The sequence below is a fragment of the Papio anubis genome, chromosome 17, assembly GCF_008728515.1.
Source record: "Papio anubis isolate 15944 chromosome 17, Panubis1.0, whole genome shotgun sequence".
NCBI lineage: Eukaryota > Metazoa > Chordata > Mammalia > Primates > Cercopithecidae > Papio > Papio anubis.
The window spans coordinates 1,334,106-1,353,648 of NC_044992.1; the positions used below are offsets into that span (position 1 = coordinate 1,334,106).

Genomic DNA, 19,543 nt, shown 5'->3' on the forward strand with positions numbered 1-19,543 from the left:
TGGAGTACAGTGGCGCGATCTCAGCTTACTGGAACCTCTGCCTCCCGGGTTCAAGCAATTCTCCTGCCTCAGCCTCCCGAGTAGCTGGGATTACAGGCGCCCGCCACCACGCCCAGCTAATTTTTGCATTTTTAGTAGAGATGGGGTTTCACCATGTTAGCCAGGATGGTCTCGATCTCCTGACCTTGTGATCTGCCCGCCTCGGCCTCCCAAAGTGCTGGGATTACAGGCATGAGCCACTGCACCCAGCCAAGCACCCTCTGTAATTATCTCTTGTGAATGAGTGATTGCCGATCCCAGCCTCACACCCACGCAGACACCCCGGATGATCCAAGAACAGACCCCAGGTGCTCACAGATGCGCAGGGAGTCCCAGGCCCACCACGTCCTAACTGTGCGGCTCCAGGCAAACTACTGCAACTCCCAGTCTCAGCTCCTTCATCTGTGAAATGGGTATAACACTGGTCCCCCACTTCGCCGTGCTGTTGGGAGGCTTCACTGAGATACTGTGCATAGAGTGCTCAGCAGAGGGTCTCATGCAATAAACCGTAGCTGATTACATTAAGGTGAGCCATAGAAAACAGCATTTGGCCGGGCACGGTGGCTCACACCAGAATTCCAGCACTTTGGGAGGCTGAGGCGGGCAGATCACAAGGTCAGGAGATCGAGACCATCCTGGCTAACACGGTGAAACCTCGTCTCTACTGAAAAATACAAAAAACTAGCCAGGCGAGGTGGCGGGCGCCTGTAGTCCCAGCTACTCGGGAGGCTGAGGCAGGAGAATGGCGTAAACCCGGGAGGCGGAGCTTGCAGTGAGCTGAGATCCGGCCACTGCACTCCAGCCTGGGCGACAGAGCAAGACTCCATCTCAAAAAAAAAAAAAAAAAATACATTAAAAAAAAAATTAGCCTGGCGTGGTGGCGGGCGCCTGTAGTCCCAGCTATGCAGGAGGCTGAGGCAGGAGAATGGTGTGAACCCGGAAGGCGGAGCTTACAGTGAGCCAAGATCCTGCCACTGCACTCCAGCCTGGGCGACAGAGTGAGACTCCGTCTCAAAAAAAAAAAGAAAGAAAGAAAAAAAGAAAATAGCGTTTATCTCATCCTCTGATCTTGGAGCCCAACCCTTACATAAAGTAGATCTCCAGTACCTTGTTTAATCTTCGCAATCATGAACAACTCTATTAACACATAATATGGTTACAGCAACTGACTACTCAAGCTGACTGGGATAAACCTTGCAGGCAGAGAACAAAGGGCTGCTGGGCTGCTCAGTTGAATGGAATGAATGAAAGTCACCATCTGAGCTGGGTGCAGTGCCTCAGGCCTGTAATCCCAGCACTTTAGGAGGCTTTAAGATGGTGTAGCCACTGCCAAGGGGTGGAGGGAGGGCAGTCTTAGGAGCCAAATGGTCTGCTATCCATTGTCTGCACACTTTCACCTGTGTCTCTTTTTCTTCCATCTTACTTGATGCTTTTTTTTTCTTTTTGATTTTTAAAGTTTTTTTAAAGTTTTAAAGCTGATTTTTAAAGTTTTTTTTTTGAGACACCGTCTCACTTTGTCGCCCAGGCTGGAGTGCAATGGTGTGATCACAGCTCACTGCAGCCTCGACCTCCCCAGGCTCAGGCGATCCTCTCACATCAGCCTCCCGAGTAGCTGGGACTACAGGTGCGCACCACCACACCTGGCTCATTTTTGTATTTTTTGGTGGAAACGGGGTTTCACCATGTTGTCCAGGCTGGTCACTAACTCCTGGGCTCAAGCAATTCACTCACCTCAACCTTCCAAAGTGTTGGTATTATAGGCATAAACCACCATCCCTGGCCAATTTTTAAATTTTGTGTAGAGACGGGAGGCTGGCCATGTTTCCCAGGCTGGTCTCGAACTCCTGGCCTCAAGTGATCTTCTACCCCAGCCTTTCAAAGTGCTGGGATTACAGGCATGAGTCACCGCACCTGGCCTCAAACTTTAGCATTTCCATAGAATTCCAAAGAATTTCCATAAAGAGGGGAGCAGTTTAAACGCACGCTGAGCTGAATGAGTGAGTCTCTGGAAGGACTTGGGGAGGAGCTGGAGTGCATCCTCTCTCCCTCTGACCCGCCCACCCTGTGCCTGACATGCAGTTCTGGGGTTTTTCTGCAGGGGCTGCGGGCTGGGAGCCGGGGCACCGGCCCTGCCTACGCACTGGTTGGCGTCTTTCTCCTCGGGTTCCTCGGAAGTGTCTTCACACTCCTTCAGCCTCCAGTCCATGATGTAGCCAATGACGGGGGCCGTCAGCAGGCACAGCAGCTGGAGCACGCCAAAGATGGAGGTGTAGAGGCCAACTGCGGAAGAAGGCGCTGCATCACAGGGACGCCCGGCAGATAGCCCTGGGGCAGGGACTGGGCACCGGCTGGGAAGAGGCTGGTACCCACAGGCTCTTCCGGGGTCTGCCCCAGAACCCCCTTCACTGTGGGTCTTGCAGGGAGCCCGGAGACCTTAACTCTGAAGTCGAGGCTGGAGCACGGGGTAGGTCACCTTCTTCTCAGCTCCAAATCCCCTGCTTGTTTCTAAGAAACAGCTAATGAAACCCAGAGTGTCACAATGGCCTTCCCAGAGCTCCCAGAAGTCGCTATGACTTGGGAACTACTGTGACGGAGGCTTTCTAAGTGATGGGCTGTCAGTTTCTGCCTCTAGAAATAGCCCAGAATGGCCGGGCGTGGTGGCTCATGCCTGTAATCCCAGCACTTTGGGAGGCCGAGACAGGTGGATCACGAGGTCAGGAGTTCAAAACCAGCCTGGCCAACATGGTGAAACCCCGTCTCTACTAAAATACAAAAATTAGCCAGGCATGGTGGCGCATAGTCTGTAACCCCAGCCACCAGGAGGCTGGAGGTGCAGGAGAATCGGGCTTTGAACCTGGGAGGTGGAGGCTGCAGTGAACCAAGATCAAGGCCTCCTGCACCCACCTCCCTGGGCAACAGAGCAAGACTCATCTCAAACAGAAAGAAAGAAAGAGAAGAGAAAGAGAGAGGAGAAAGAGAGAAAGAAAGAAAGAAAGAAAGAAAGAGAGAGAGAGAGAGAGAGAAAGAAAGAAAAAGAAAAGAAAGAAAGAAAGAAAGAAAGAAAGAAAGAAAGAAAGAAAGAAAGAAAGAAGGAAGGAAGGAAGGAAAGAGGGAAGGAAGGAAGGAAGGAGAAAGAAATAAAGAAAGAAGAAAGAGAAAGAAAGAAAGAAAGAAAGAAAGAAAGAAAGAAAGAAAGAAAGAAAGAAAGAAAGAAAGAGAAAGAAAGAAAGAAAGAAAGAGAAAGATAGATTGCAGAAAGGCACCACTCACGGAGCTCTGACGTCAGAGCTTCCATATTCAAAGACTTAAAATTATGGTGGATTTTCCAGGGAAACAGATGGGGAATGTTGATTACCCCACCTTTATCCCCGTGGCTCTAGCCAGGAGGCATGTTTGGAGCTTGAGGCGAGGAGCTTCTGGGTTGAACAGAGACTGGCTAGGAAGGGACATCACAGCATTTCCTGATTCCCTGACAATACCCACCTCCACCCCCTGCTTACCCGTGGCCATCACTGCATCAAGAAAGCAAAAGTGAAAAAGCAGAAAGAAGAGAGGTTAGTGGCAGAAATCTCAGTGCTACAGAGCGATGGAGAGAGGAGAGAGGCTCACTCTACGCCCAGCACGCACTGCATTTCCCACACTGCGTTTCCCGCACTGCATTTCCCACCAAGCATGACTCAGGGTGCTCAGGGGAGGCAGAGCTGCAGCTAGGCCTCTGGGAGTGGACTCGGGACAGGGCCCAGCCCGGGCCCCTGCTGACATTCTCCTGTCTGCTGGTGCCAAGTCACAGGTAGGCTGGTGAATCAGGCCTGTGACGTTGGCAGGTAGCGTGACGGGGAAGTGGCGGGCGTGCGGAAGGCCTGGTGCAATCAGGGTCCCTGCCACCACACTGCCTGCGGGAAGTGGCTGTGTCACAGCCACCTCCTGCTGTGCTCAGAGAGAGGGAAAGGTCAAAGAACTTGCCCCAGACACCCGGCCAAGGCATCTGACACCATGGGTCTCCTCCAGATGGCCAGAGCTGCTCTCCCTTCCACTCCAAGAAGCAGGGACCATGCCTGGGTCTGCTCCCCTTCCTTGGGCCATGGCCCCCCTTCCACAGAGGCCTGGTGGCCCCTGAGCTGCTGCTCTGAGTGGAATGTCTAGAGGCCCTTGGCTGATCCAGTGACTTAAGACCCACATGTGAGTCCTGGTTCTGACCCTGAACAAGTTAATCCATCATTCTAGGCCTCGTTTTTCAGTTGTATCTGACGATAGTATCTATCATAAATGATGATGTAAACAGATGATCGTATCTATTTAACTCCTAGATTGTTATCAAGTCAAGGACAACAACAGGAAAACATGTCACCTGTCAACTCTGTACAAAGGGAGGGTAGGATGGGTGGCCCCTGACTAGAGGGTAGGGGTGCAGGGGGCACCCAATCCATCTGGCCAGCCACAGCCTCTGGACCCTGCGCCCATTTTCAGGCCTCAGTCCCCAAGAACTATTGGCCCTGGACTGTCTTCCCCTCTCAGTTCTGGTTTCTCAATGCTTCTTCCCAGTAAGTGCTACACTCTGAGGGTGGGTGGGAGAGTGAGGCAGCACTGCCTACTTTGGCTGGGCCTGGGCACTGCTGGGGACAGCACAGGCCACGTCTTCCCCATCTCAAGACTGCATTTTTGGCCGGGCGCGGTGGCTCAGGCCTATAATCCCAGCTCTTTAGGAGGCTGAGGTACGTGGATCACTTGAGGTCAGGACTTTGAGACCAGCCTGACCAACATGGTGAAACCCTGTCTCTACTAAAAATACAAAAATTAGCTGGGCATGGTGGTGCACGCCTGTAACCCCAGTCACTTGGGAGGCTGAGGCAGGAGAATCACTTGAACCCAGGAGGCGGAGGTTGCAGTGAGCCGAGATCGCACCACTGTGCTCCACTTGTGGCTCATACCTGTAATCTCAGTACTTTGGGAGGCTGAGGTGGGACAATTGCTTGAGCCCAGGAGTTTGAGATCAGCTTGGGCAAAATAGTGAGACCTCGTCTTTATGGAAAAAAAAAAAAAAAATTAGCCAGGCATGGTGGCACACACAGACACTTAGGAGGCCGAGGTGGGACGATCCCTCGAGTCCATGAGTCGGAGGCTGCAGTGAGCTATCAGTGGCACCACTGCACTCCAGCCTGGGTGGCAGAGCAAGACCCTAAATCAAAAAAAAAGAAAAAAGAAAAGGCAGCCTTTTCCCAGCTGGCAGCCCCCTGGCTAGTTAGGGTTTCCCCGAATCTGCACTCCTGTTTGATGGCAGGTCTCAAACGCTGGGAGGCAGCAGAGTCACCGCTCAGCGGCAAGACCTGGAGTCTCCATTTGGAACCAGCAGCCGGGAGCCTCTGCTGTGGGTGGTCGTGGGGCCATACACGGAGGTGATGGCTCTGGTGGTTCGAGCCATCCCTCAGCGGCACGGCACACTCGTTCCTGGGGAGCCGCACAGTTCCTGAGTATGCGGAAAGTGACTCGGACTCTGCGGCCGCCTCTCGGCCACAGCTGGGGCTATGGGTGTTGGGTGTAACAGGTCACAGAAGGAGGATGGGGAAAACCAGTGCTTCATCTGCCACAGACCGATCTGCCTGGCCTGACTTCCTCTACTTCTCGAAATTGACTTTTTGAACATGGGAAGCAGTTGGAAAAATTCCCCTTGGGCAGCAAAAGATTTCTCAGCGAGCTTGAGTGAAAGACGCTGCAGCAGCAGGGAGAGGCGCCTTTCGAGGGCCAGGGACCGGCTCTCTCGGCACTGGGTTTCCACTCACTCCAGAGCTGAGTGTTTATCAGGCCGGGCGTGGGGGTTTCGCCTGTAATCCCAGCACTTTGTGGGGCAAGGGGGGAGGATCCCTGAGCCCAGGAGTTCAAGACCAACCTGGGCACTAGAGCAAGACCCCATCTCTGCAAAAAATTTAAAAATTAGCTGGGCGCGGTGGCACGCACCTGGGAAGCCCTAAGAGGCCAAGGCTGCAGTGTTCGCACCACTGCCCTCCAGCCGGAGCAACGCAGGAAGAGACCCTGTCTCAAAAAGACAAGGAACAAAAAGACATGATAGATCAGGGTTCCCCAAAGTGTGTTCCACAGTGATTTTGACGGAGCCCGCCTCTGTCAGCCCCAGGCTGGAGTGCAATGGTGCAATCTCAGCTCACTGGCTCACTGTAGCCTCCGCCTCCCCGGTTCAAGCGATTCTCCTGCCTCAGCCTCCTGAGTGGCTGGGATTGCAGATGCCCCCCACCACGCCTGGCTAATTTTTGTATTTTTAGTAGAGACGGGGTTTCACCATATTGGCCAGCCTGGTCTTGAACTCCTGACCTCATGATCCACTTGCCTCAGCCTCCAAAAGTGCTAAGATGACAGGCGTGAGCCACCACAGCCGGCCGAGACTCCCATTTTCACAGTAGAACTGGCCCTTATCTGGTTCCCTTTGCTATCTTTTCCTTTTGTTAAAGCTGGATTTCTCATCTCCTAAAAACCTGATAACTGCTTCTTCACAAGGCCTAGGGGATCTTCACCTTGATAAAAACAAGTAAACCCTGGGGAAAAGTTGCACGCCAGGGAGGCTGGGGATGACTAAGGCTGACTCAGCTCAGGCCGTGGGGGGAAGTCCTGACTTTCTCTGTAGCATCAAAACCTCTCATCAGCGGAAGACCTGTGTTGTTTGGAAAAGTGGAGTGTGGGTTATCAGCTGTGTTTGCTGGAGCTGACGAGCCTCAACCAACCACAGGCTCCAAGGAAGCCTCTGCCCCGCCCCGTTTCGTGGCGAGGGATGCAGAGCCCAGCGTGGGCCCGTTGCCCCAACGTCTCCCCCACGTCCTGACCTCGACGTCCAGGGTGTCCACGCACCCACCGTGCCACTTTCTGGGAGGACTTCGGGCTTGACCTGCCGTCTTTCAGCCACGCTCAGGTGGAGGGTTCTGTTCCGTTTTCGTTTACAGACACACACGGCAACCCTCCCCCTCAGGCGCTGGAAAACACACCCCCACCCCCCACCCCCCACCCCCAGGCAGCTATTTTGGTCCTTCCCTCCCTCCTGGACCAGGAAACCCTGATGGGGACACGAAGGAACAGTTGGGGCTGGCTGTGATGAAACAGCTCTGACAGGCAGACGGTGCCTGGGATGCGGCCTTTCCGTGGCCCTGCTGGCCTGGCTCAGCTGAACACATTCTGGCCGGTGGCCAGCGGGCTGGGCTCAGGCCGGGGAGGGACAGTGACCGAGGCTGCCCGGGGCGCCCACCTGTCTTCTGGTCGCCGCTGACCAGGAACTTGAGGATGTTGTTCATGGCGCCCATGTAGAAGATGAGCCGCAGCTGCGTGACGCACATGGTGACGAGGCTGAGCAGCAGGATAGGGCTGAACACGCTGTGCATGAAGGAGGGGGCCGCTGTGGGCAGAGGGTGCGGGGCTCAGGGCCGGGCCTCACTGTCCCCACCACAGGGGCCGTGCAGGTCCCTCCACACTGGAGGCCCGGAGGGGGCCCCTCGGCACGGGCCGGGCCTGGTGAGGGTGACGGGGTTGGTGCTGCACTGGGGATGCCTCGTGTGTGAAATCAGTTAGGCAAATCCCTTTCCCTCCCCCAAGCCTTCTGGAGCGCCTCTGCAGGACAGGGCGGGCAGGGCCGCCTCCCCTTTTGTGGTGAGGTGGGAACGGGGTGAGCCGACACCCACGGAGCACTCCCTGCCCGTCGCCCGGCTGCGGTCTCAGGAGGGTACCTGCGGCGTCCGGCTGGCACTTCACCTCCAGGTCGACGGTGGACAGGCACAGCTTGTGGCCCTCCTGCAGCGCCACCTGCTCCTTGGCGCTCCTCATGGAGCTGCCCACGCTCAGGCGCCGGCCCACCGTGGTCACCTGCTTGTAGAACTGCTTCCCTGTGATCTTGTGGTCAAAGCCCAGCCAGCTGAACTTGATCTTCACCCTGGGGTCCCGGGAGAGCGTCTGAGGGTGCTGCCCGGGGCCCCGGCTGGGGGGCGGGGGGCAGGCGGGACGGGGGCACCTCTACTTACGAGTAGTCCATGTCCTCCGGGCCCGGGAAGGGCTCCAGGGGCCAGTTAAAGAAGCAGTTGAGGAAAACCAGCCCGGAACAGCCGGCCCAGACCACGAGGATGATGATGAAGGAGACACCAGCATCGTAGATGAGCTAATGGGCACCGCGGGGACAGGGTGGGGTCGGGAAGGGGCAGAGTTAGCTCAGGGAGGCCAGAGCCGCGGCCGGCAGGAGCATCTGGCTGCCCCTGCTGTCCCTGCGCTGAGCCGTGTGAGGAGGCACAGCCCTGCCAGCCTGGGCGTTGGGGCATCAGGCACCCGCCTTCCAGTCCTCCCACCGTGCCTGCCCTGCTGGTTATCTGGACCTGGCATGTCATTAGCCCCCCCAACGTGGAGGCCTTCCTGACCCCCTCACCACGATCACAGCACGTCTCGCAGGCTCAGAGTGATCGGCCTGGCAGAGGGGACGGTGCTTCTGGTCCATCAGCTTGTCTGGCGTTAGTGGGTGGGGCTCCCTGAAGGCAAGAGCCTTCCAGAAGCATCCACTGATGCTTCCCCAGTGCCCTTGAGAGCTCACATGGCAGAGGCCAAAGAAATGCTCAAGGAGGCCGGGCGCGGTGGCTCACGCCTGTCATCCCAGCACTTTGGGAGGCTGAGGTGGGAAGATCATGAGGTCAAGAGTTCGAGACCAGCCTGACCAACATGGCGAAACCCCGTCTCTACTAAAAATACAAAAATTAGCCAGGTGTGGCAGTGGTCGCCTGTAGTCCCAGCTACTTGGGGGGCTGAGGCAGGACAATCACTTAAACCCGGGGGCGGAGGTTGCAGTGAGCCGAGATCGCGCCACCGCACTCCAGCCTGGGCGACAGAGCGAGACTCCGTCCCCCACCAAAAAAGGAGGAGGAGGAGGAACTTTTGGGATCCTCCCCGCTCCAGGGGCATGAGAATCTCTGCAAGTCTATAAGACGGCTGGCCCCAGAGTCCCAGCTCCCACCACTTCAATGCCCAGGTGGCCAGCCCACACCGTGACCCCCTCTGCTCGCCAGCAGCAATTCCCACACACACCCCTGAGGAACGCGGCTTTTACTTAGTGTGAGGGCCAGAGGTGGGAGAAGCCCCTACGGGGCCCTGGCAGAGCCACAGGGTCTGGGGAACTCGGGCTGATGGACTGTGAGGTGTTTGCTTCGTCCTGACCCTATGTGACTTCCACAGGCTCAAAATCCTGCCTAGGAGGGAAACAGCTGAACCACTTGGCCAAGACCAGTGCTTTGGCTGGCGGGGAGTAACGGCACAGTAACAGCAGGCTGGGGGCGGGGGAGCCAGGGGAGCAGGGGGAGACAAGGAAGATGGAGGAGACGGGGGCTGGACTCACAACTGGAGACAAACTCACCCACTGCCCTTTCCCTGCCCCAGCCCAGAAGTGCAAAGGCACCTGCGGCAGATCCTGCAGCCACATGCGTGAATCCTGTCCCCTGAGGCCCCGCGGTTTACAGCTCTTGCTCCTGTGACACCCAGGTGCATCCTGCCCGGGTGGGGGTGGTGAAGAGGGGCCACCCCCGGTGCCCACAATTGCCTCTCTCTTCAGAGAGGGCGGAATTAGCCTGGAGCAGGCCTCTGCACAGACACCAGTGCAAATTACACGTGCTCACCTTGATTCCTGGAAAGGTGACTGCCGAGGAAGCGTAGGACCCAATCATCAAGGCTATAAACGTGGACCGAAGGTCGCCGAACATGTTGGGCAACTGAGAGATAAAAACCAGAGAAACCTCGGTGGGGAGGATGCACCGGGGAAGGGGAGGAGGAGGGGACAGAGAACTAGGCCCCATCAGGCCTCTTCTTCACCTGCCCCTTCCTGTGTGACTCACAGGGGCATTAGTTCAGGGGCAATGATCGCTCACTGAAGGTTTCTCTTTCCTGGACTGAGGCTGATGAGGGCGAGGAGAGAGGTAACGCAGAATACAAGCAGTTGTCTGACTTTCCGGCTGCCAACCCTCCCCATCTCGCTGCTCCTGGCAGAGCCCAGGAGCCTTCCTGTCTTTTCAGGGTAACACAGAGATGCCAGAGAACAAAGTTATGAGCCTCAGGCAGGCCTCAAAGGGAGAAAGCCTGTTAAAAATAAGAATCTATTTGGGGATAATAGCGTCATTTTATAAATAAAAATATCAGCATCCCAGAAAGACCAGATGTCAGCAAAAACTGCTTTGGGTTTGGAGAGGGTAGGGTTTTGGAAGATGTCAATCAGAATTCTACAGTTCTCTTCGGTCTGAGGATGAAGCTGGCCCAGGATTCCTGCTTCTGAATTTCTTTTCTTTTCTTTGTTTTGAGATGGGGTTTCACTCTTGTCGCCCAGGCTGGAGTGCAGTGGCGTGAGCTCGGCTCATTGCAACCTCCGCCTCCCTGGTTCAAGCGATTCTCCTGCCTCAGCCTCCTGAATAGCTGAGATTAGAGATGCCCACCCCCATACCTGGCTAATTCTTGTATTTTTAGTAGAGACGGGGTTTCACCATGTTGGCCAGGCTGGTCTCAAGTGATCCACCCGCCTCGGCCTCCCAAAATGCTGGGACTACAGGCGTGAGCCACCGTGCCCGACCTCCTGCTTCTGAATTTCTCAGTGCAAGCAGGGGATTCTCTTCCCACAGGATGTTTTACCCTAGCAGTTAGCATCCGAGAAGGCCAACGGGAAGAAAGGCCCGGGCTCTCTTCCCAATGAAGCCACTCTCAGTATCTCACATCAGCTCATTCTGGGTACAGGGCAAGAGGGGGCCCACCTGAATAGGACTTCACGGCTAACTTGCTGATTCTACATAAATCCAGGCCGAGGGCAAACCACATCCTCCCAAAGAGGCACAGCTCCTCTAACCTCAGGAGAGAGCACACTGTGTAGCAAAGCTTTCCTGTCCGCACCCAGCGTCCCTGGCCTTGGGAGCTGCTCTCCGGATAGCTACGCAACCTATTCCATTGAATTCAGGCTGCTTATGGGGACTTAATCTACGTCTCCCCCAACCCTCCCCACTACTCCCCATTTGTCTTGAATCTTTTTTTCTTTCTTTCTTTCTTTTTTTTTTTTTTTGAGACAGAGTCTCGCTTTGTCGCCCAGGCTGGAGTGCAGTGGTGCTATCTCGGCTCACTGCAAGCTCCGCCTCCCGGGTTCAAGCAATTCTCTTGCTTCAGCCTCCCGAGTTGCTGGGACTACAGGCGTGAGACACCATGCCCAGCTAATTTTTTTTTTTTTTTTGAGACGGAGTCTCGCTCTGTCGCCCAGGCTGGAGTACAGTGGCGCCATCTCCTCTCGCTGCAAGCTCCGCCTCCCAGGTTTACGCCATTCTCCTGCTTTAGCCTCCTGAGTAGCTGGGACTACGGGCGCCCACCACCGTGCCTGGCTAATTTTTCTGCATTTTCAGTAGAGCCGGGGTTTCACCGTGTTGGCCAGGATGGTCTCGATCTCCTGACCTGGTGATCCACCCGCCTCGGCCTCCCAAAGTGCTGGGATTACAGGCTTGAGCCACTGCGCCCACCCACCAATTTTTTTTTTGGATGCAGTCTCGCTCTGTCTCCCAAGCTGGGGTGCAGTGGCGCGATCTCAGCTCACTGCAACCTCTGTCTCCTGGGTTCACGCGATTCTCCTGCCTCAGCCTCCCAAGCGGCACCTCCCATTGCAGGTATGAGACACCGTGCTCAGTTAATTTTTGAAATAACCAATTTTTTAAATGGGCAAAGGGACTGAATAGACATTTCTCCAAAGAAGATACACAAATGGCCAATAAGCATATGAAAAGATGCTCAACACCATTAATCATAGTGAAATGCAAATCAAAGCCACAATGAGACACCATTTGATACCCATTAGGGTATGAAAAGTCATAGTGAGGCCGGCGCCGTGGCTCACGCCTGTCATCCCAGCACCGGGCGGCCGAGGCGGGCGGATCACAGGGTCAGGAGTTCCAGACCAGCCTGGGGAACATAGTGAGACCCCGTCTCTACCAAAAATACAAAAACTTAGCGAGGTGGAACATGCCTGTAATCCCAGCTACTCGAGAGGCTGAGGCAGGAGAATCGCTTGAACCTGGATGGTGGAGGTTGCAGTGAGCCGAGATCGCGCCACTGCACTCCAGCCTGGGCGACAGAGCAAGACTCCGTTTAAAAAAAAAGAGGCCGGGGGCCGGGTGCAGTGGCTCACACCTGTAATCCCAGCACTTTGGGAGGCCGAGGCGGGTGGATCACGAGGTCAGGAGATCGAGACCACCCTGGCTAACACGGTGAAACCCCGTCTCTACTAAATATACAAAAAATTAGCCGGGCGTGGTGGCGGCGCCTGTAGTCCCCAGCTACTCGGGAGGCTGAGGCAGGAGAATGGCGTGAACCCAGGAGGCGGAGCTTGCAGTGAGCCGAGATTGCGCCACTGCACTCCAGTCTGGGTGACAGAGCGAGGCTCCATCCCCCCCTCCCCAAAAAAAAACAAAAACAAAAACAAAAAAAAAAAGAGGCCGGGCGCGGTGACTCACACTTGTAATCCCAGCACTTTGGGAGGCCGAGGCTGGCGGATCACGAGGTCAGGAGTTCCAGACCAGCCTGGCCAACACGGTAAAACCCCGTCTCTATTAAAACAATACAAAAATTATCCAGGAATGGTGACGGGCACCTGTAGTCCTAGCTACTCGGGAGGCTGAGGTGGGAGAATTGCTTGAACCCGGGTGGTGGAGGTTGCAGTGAGCCAAGATTGTGCCACTGCACTCCAGCCTGGGCGACAGAGCAAGACTCAAAAAAAAAGAAAAAGAAATCAGGCCGGGCGTGGTGGCTCATGCTTATAATCTCAGCACTTTGGGAGGCCGAGGTGGGTGGATCACATGAGGTCAGGAGTTCAAGACCAGCCTGGCCAACATGGTGAAACCCCATCTCTACAAAAATGCAAAAATTAGCTTGGCATAATGGCGGGCACCTGTAATCCCAGCTACTTGGGAGGTTGAGGCAGGAGAATCATTTGAACCTGGGAGGCGGAACTTGCAGTAAGTCAAGATCTTGCCACTGCACTCTACCCTGGGCAACAGAGTGAGACTACATCTCAAAGAAAAAGAAGAAGAAATGAAAAGAAATCCCTTCCAACAGAAGACAAAAGAAATGTGATGTGCTCACAGGTGCCCAGGCACACCCCGGTAAGCAATCTTACTCTCAGTACCGGCTTCGCAGGTATGCTGCGGTTCAAAGGCCACGCCTCAGTTCCCAAGCTCACATATTTGGGCTGCTTCATTACAAATTCAGCGAGGCAGCAGCGTAGCAAAGGCATCTCTGTGGCCATATCTACCCCAGGGAGAATCCAGATACTTGTTCTGCTTATGTGGAAGGAGAGAAGTGTTCCTGCCTGGCATCCACCCCAGCCGGGGCAAAGAAAGAAAGAAAGAAAGAAAAGAAAAGAAAGAGAGAAGGAAAGAGAAAGAGGAAGGAAGGAAGGAAGGAAGGAAGGAAAACAGAGAGAGAGAGAAAGAAAGAAAAAGAAAGAAAGAAGGAAGGAAGGAAGGAAGGAAGGAAGGAAGGAAGGAAGGAAGGAAGGAGGCCGGGCGTGGTGGCTCACACCTGTAATCACAACACTTTGGGAGGCCGAGGCAGGCGGATCGTGAGGTCAGGAGTTCAAGACCAGCTTGGCCAACACAGTGAAACCCTGTCTCTATTAGAAATACAAAAATTAGCCGGCATGGTGGTGGGTGCCTGTAGTCCCAGCTACTCAGGAGGAGGCTGAGACAGGAGAATCGCTTGAATTCAGGAGGTGGAGGTTGCAGTGAGCCGAGATCGCACCACTGCACTCCAGCCTGGGCGACCGAACGAGATTCTGTCTCCAAAAAAGAAAGAGAAGGGCCCAAAGAAGGCTTGGAACCCAACCAGAAGGGCAGACGGAAGCCCAGAGCCTGGCTCCCTTGGTGCAGGGTCAGGTGAGGCTAACATGTGGGTTGCTGCAGTCACCTTTGGGCAAAAAGAGTGTCTCAAACTTTTCAACAGAGCTGGAGAATGTTCCAGAAAAGCAGAGAGCTTGCTAGCTAGGCATTTTCCTTCTACCTTTTTAATCTCAAGCCTGCCTTAACCCTAACCTAGGCTACAGACCAACAGCGCCACAGGGGCCTGGGGTGACCATGTGGCCCTGCCTGGTCTTCCGGAGTCTTCTCTCCAACACTAGATCCAGGATGGGGAAGAGCAGACCTGGGGAAGACGCCGACTCTCCATCTGTCCATGGGTGAGGGACTTGCCCTCAGTCCTGGACAGGGCAGGGGCCTCCCAGCCGCTCCCTTTGATGCCCTGCCTCTTGCCGCCTGGAACATTCTTACCAGCACCAAGAAAATTCTTCCCAACATGTTATTCTGGTCAGCAGGGCCATTCCTGAGGGGAGTAGAGTGCCTAGGGGAACCACACTAGGTAGCCTTCAAACCAACACCAACACCTTGTATTTTTTTTTTTTTTGAGACGGAGTCTCGCTCTGTCGCCCAGGCTGGAGTGCAGTGGCGCGATCTCGGCTCACTGCAAGCTCCACCTCCCGGGCTCACGCCATTCTCCCGCCTCAGCCTCCGAGTAGCTGGGACTACAGGCGCCCGCCACCACGCCCGGCTAGTTTTTTGTATTTTTAGTAGAGACGGGGTTTCACCATGTTAGCCAGGATGGTCTCGATCTCCTGACCTCGTGATCCACCCGTCTCGGCCTCCCAAAGTGCTGGGATTACAGGCTTGAGCCACCGCGCCCGGCCCCAACACCTTGTATTTTTAATTATGATCTTTTCCTTAGAACAGCAATGCCTGGGCTGGGTGCGGTGGCTCACGCCTGTAATCTCAACACTTTGGGAGGCCGAGGTGGGCGGCCTGATTGCCGAGGTGGGCGGCCTGATTGCCGAGGTGGGCGGCGAGATCGAGACCATCTGGCCAACATTGTATTTTTTCTATTTAAAATACAAAAAATTAGCTGGGTGTGGTGGCGGGCGCCTGTAGTCCCAGGTACTCGGGAGGCTGAAGCAGGAGGATTGCTTAAACCCAGGAGGTGGAGGTTGCAGTGAGCTAAGATCGTGGATGGTGCCACTGCACTCCAGCCTGGTGACAGAGCAAGACTCTGTCTCAAAAAAATAAAAAAAAAAAGAAAGAAAGAAGGAAAAGAAAATAAAAGAAAAAGAAAGGAAAAGTAATGCATGTCCATTGCAAAATGTTTGGAGCAAAGTATAAGAAGAATAAAGTAAAAATCACCCTGAGGTCAGACCCAGTGGCTCACATCTATAATCCCAGCACTTTAGGAGGCAGGTGAATCACTTGAGGCCAGGAGTTCAAGACCAGCCTGGCCCAACATGGTGAAACCCCATCTCTACCAAAAATACAGAAAATTAGCTGGGCGTGGTGGTGCATGCCTGTAATCTCAGCTACTCCAGAGGCTGAGGCAGCAGAATTGCTTGAACCTGGGAGATAGAGGTTGCAATGAGCAGAGATTGAGCCACTGCACTCCAGCCTGGGCAACACAGTTAGATTCCATCTCAAAAAAACAAAAAGCTTTTACTAATGATTTTCAACATTTTCCTACAACTTAAAAAATCATTTGACTGGGCGTGGTGGCTCACGCCTGTAATCCCAGCACTTTAGGAGGCCAAGGCGGGCGGATCACGAGGTCAGGAGATCGAGACCATCCTGGCTAATCACAGTGAAACCCCCATCTCTACTTCAAAATACAAAAATTAGCTGCATGGCACTCAGTCCCAGCTACTGGGAAGGCTGAGGCAGGAGAATGGCGGAACCCAGAGATGCATTGTAGTGAGCCGAGATTGTGCCATTGCACTCCCCAGCCCGGCGACAGAGCCAGACTGCCTCCCAAAAAAGAGGCCGGGCAGGGTGGCCTGCCTGTAACTCAGCACTTTGAGGCCAAGACGATGGATCACGCAGGTCAGGAGATCGAGACCATCCTGGCTAACATGGTGTCCCCCGCCCCTACTAAAATACAAAAAACTAGCTGGGCGAGGTGGCGGGCCTGTAGTCCCAGAAGCATCGGGGCTGACGCAGGAGAATGGCGAACCCGGGAGGCGGAGCTTGCAGTGAGCTGAGATCCGCCACTGCACTCCAGCCTGGGACAGGAGCTTATGACTCGCCTCAAAAAAAAGGAAAGAAAAGAACATATTTTATATTTGTCCTTTTTTCTATGTATGTATGTTAATCTTTCTTTCTTGGCTTTTTTTTTTTTTTAGAGTAAACTATATATTAATTGAATATATACATATATATTTTTTGAGATGGAGTCTCACTCTGTCACCCAGGCTGGAGTGCAGTGATGCAATCTCGGCTCACTGCAATCTCCGCCTCCCGGGTCCAAGCGATTCTCTTGCCTCAGCCTCCCGAGTAGCTGGGACTACAGGTGCCTGCCACGACACCTGGCTAATTTTTGTATTTTTAGTAGACACAGGGTTTAGCCATGTTGGCCAGGCTGGTCTCAAACTCTTGACCTCAAGTGATCCGCCCGCCTTGGCCTCCCAAAATGCTGGGATTACAGGCGTGAGCCACCGTGCCCTTCCAATATTTCATTTAACATAATTTCAAAGTAGGTTTGTGCTCTAAGATGAGCAAAAGAACAGACATTTTAAATCTCATAAGAGATTTTTTTTTCTTTCCTTTTTTTTTTTGAGACAGGGACTGGCTCTGTCATCCAGGCTGGAGTGCAATAGTGTGATTTTGGCTCACTGCAACCTCTGTCTCCCAGGTTCAAGTGATTCTCCTGCCTCAGCCTCCCAGCCTGCCATGACACCCAGCTAATTTTTGTATTTTTAGTAGAGATGGGGTTTCACCATGTTGGTCAGGCTGGTCTCGAACTCCTGACCTCAAGCGATCTGCCCCCCTCGGCCTCCCAAAGTGCTGGGATGACAGGCGTGAGCCACCACGTCCAGACCTTTTTTTTTTTTTTCCCCCACACTGTTCCTCTGAGTGAGGAATGAGGTTTCAGGGCCCTCAGTGTTGACAACTAACATTTTACCCTTGAGATTTTACCTAGAGATAAAGAAAGAAAAGATAACATCAGTATACAAGAATCGCGTTGCATATTTGCTGCCTCTGTAGGATTGTTGTGGTGATGACTGATCTTCCACCTCTCCCAGTTTGGTGGTTTTATTTATTTATTTAAGTAAAATGTCAGAAATGCAAAAATGCTGCACTTATTTCTCTTAAGACATTGAAAATAGTGGAAGTTTGCTGATTTTTAATTCTTCTTAGGTCCAAGCTGGCACTAGACTGTTACCAAAGGGGTCTGTTCAACATGCTAATTCCAGGCTTGGGGACCATCAGCAAACTGCAGTTCAACCTGTGGGCATGCATCTTCCAGAGTGGCAGAATCTCATTCCCATATGCCCGCCAAGGCTCCAGCTGTAGCTGTGAAAACCCAAATGTTCCCTGGATCCCGAGACAGCTAATAAGCACTCAGGCCTGTTGCGCTGCCGAAGAGAGCTCCACAGCCAGAGACGCACACGGCCTGCTTCACACAGCCGACAACCCCACCGGAAACCACCATTGCTGGCAGCCAAGGCCAAACCAGTGCAAAGGCGCTATTGAGCCAGAGTCCTGCACCGACACTACCCCAGGTGTCACCGCCCTCCTGAAGGTCCAAACAAGTGCAAAGGCACTACTGAGCCAGAGTGCTGCACCGAGACTACCCCAGAGGTGACCACCCTACCGAAGGTCCAAACCAGTGCAAAGGCGCTATTGAGCTAGAGTCCTGCACCGACACTACCCCAGACGTGACCGTCCTACCGAAGGTCCAAACCAGTGCAAACGTGCTATGGAGCCAGAGTCCTGCACCTAGAGTACCCCAGGCATGCACCGCCCGCCTGAAGGTCCGTGCGGGTTGACGAGGGTGCACAAGTTGCGGAGGGCTGCGCAGCAAGGTCTCCTTCAGCTTTCTTTGTTTTAATTCTTTTATTTTTATAGACACAGGGTCTCACTCTATTGCCCAGGCTGCGTGAACTCCTGGACTCAAGCAATCCTTCCACCTCAGCTTCCCAAAGGGCGACGATTATTGGCACGAGCCACTGCACCCGGCCAATCTTTGTATATTGATTTTGTGAAAGCTCTTTATGTATTAAAGACATTCACAGGCAGGGCGCAGTGGCTCCCACCTGTAATCCCAGCACTTTGAGAGGCCGAGGCGGGTGGATCACCTGAGGTCAGGGGTTCGAGACCAGCCTGGCCAACATGGTGAAACCTCGTCTTTACTAAAAATAAAAAAATTAGCCAGGCGTGGTGGCAGGTGCCTGTAATCCCAGCTACTTGGGAGGCTGAGGCAGAAAAATCATTGAACCCCAGAGGCAGAGGTTGCAGTGAGCCGAGATCGTGCCACTGCACTCCAGCCTGGGTGACAGAGCGAGACTCTGTCTCAAAAAATAATAAAAATAAAATAAAGATATTCACAGTTCTCTATACTATGAATACATTTTCCTAGTTTGTCATTTAACTTCTTAATTCATGGTATTTTGTTTTGTTTTTTTGAGATGGAGTTTCGCTCTTGTTGCCGAGGCTGGAGTGCAATGACACAAACTCAGCTCACTGCAACCTCCACCTCCTGGGTTCATGTGATTCTCCTGCCTCAGCCTGCCGAGTAGCTGGGATTACAGGCACGTGCCACCACATCTGGCTAATTTTTGTATTTTTAGTAGAAACAGTGTTTCACCATGTTGGCCAGGCTGGTCTCAAACTCCTGACCTCAGGGGATTATAGGCGTGAGCCACCGTGCCTGGCCGAGGGTTTTTAAGATCATAAATAGGGTATTAACAATAGTTGCTATTATATGTGTTCTGACTTAATCATAAGGAAAATCTTCTGATCAGGCTGCTCCTGCGCACAGTCAATGAGGGAAGTGTCCTCTGGTAGGCACCACAGCTTTGGGAGGAAGAAAAGGAAGCCAACTACAGGATAAAACACAAATTAGTATTCCCCTTTAAATAAATAATTAGTGTCCACAGAGACAGCCTTTCTTCTCCCGTACTTGTTATGCTATTGTGGCCACACATTGACTGCTGTCAGGATGTTTACGCTTTGGGTTTCACTGGTCAAGGTCGTCCTTCAGGTTCTCTTCAGAGAGATTTCATTTGACACAAATGCTAGGTACTCCCTAAAAGCTGAAACACACTTTTGACCACCTATTTAAAAACTTTTATTGGTCAAAAAACACCATGAGGCCGGGCGCGGTGGCTCACACCTGTAATCCCAGCACTTTGGGAGGTCAAGGCAGGTGGATCACCTGAGGTCAGGAGATCGAGACCAGCCTGGCCAACATGGTGAAACCCCGTCTCTACTAAAAATACAAAAAATTAGCCAGGCGTGGTGGTGGGTGCCTGTAATCCCAGCTACTCGGCAGGCTGAGGCAGGAGAATGGCTTGAACCCGGGAGGCGGAGCTTGCAGTGAGTTGAGATCGCGCCACTGCACTCCAGCCTGGGCAGCAAGAGTGAAACTCTGCCTCAAAAACAAAAACAAAAACAAAAAAAACTTAAAGATTAGAAAAGTCAAGGGACTCCCCCAAGCTAGT

At 53.5% G+C, this 19,543-nt stretch overlaps 1 protein-coding gene across 4 annotated transcripts in view; it reads right to left on the bottom strand.

Annotated features, from left to right (window-relative positions):
* The window catches only part of SLC43A2 (solute carrier family 43 member 2), a 53,762-nt gene that overhangs the window by 9,653 nt on the left and 24,566 nt on the right, over window positions 1-19,543 (bottom strand). For 2 of the 4 annotated variants that reach the window (XM_009189316.3, XM_031657243.1), the window contains exons 6-11: window positions 9,678-9,770; window positions 8,049-8,182; window positions 7,758-7,960; window positions 7,283-7,429; window positions 3,540-3,551; window positions 2,181-2,319 (exon numbers count right to left, since the gene is read on the bottom strand). In XM_009189316.3, coding sequence (XP_009187580.1) covers window positions 2,181-2,319; window positions 3,540-3,551; window positions 7,283-7,429; window positions 7,758-7,960; window positions 8,049-8,182; window positions 9,678-9,770 — 728 coding nt within the window. The remainder of the gene's footprint in view (window positions 1-2,180; window positions 2,320-3,539; window positions 3,552-7,282; window positions 7,430-7,757; window positions 7,961-8,048; window positions 8,183-9,677; window positions 9,771-19,543) is intronic. The other 2 variants (XM_003912059.5, XM_031657242.1) reach the window with 1 other exon arrangement.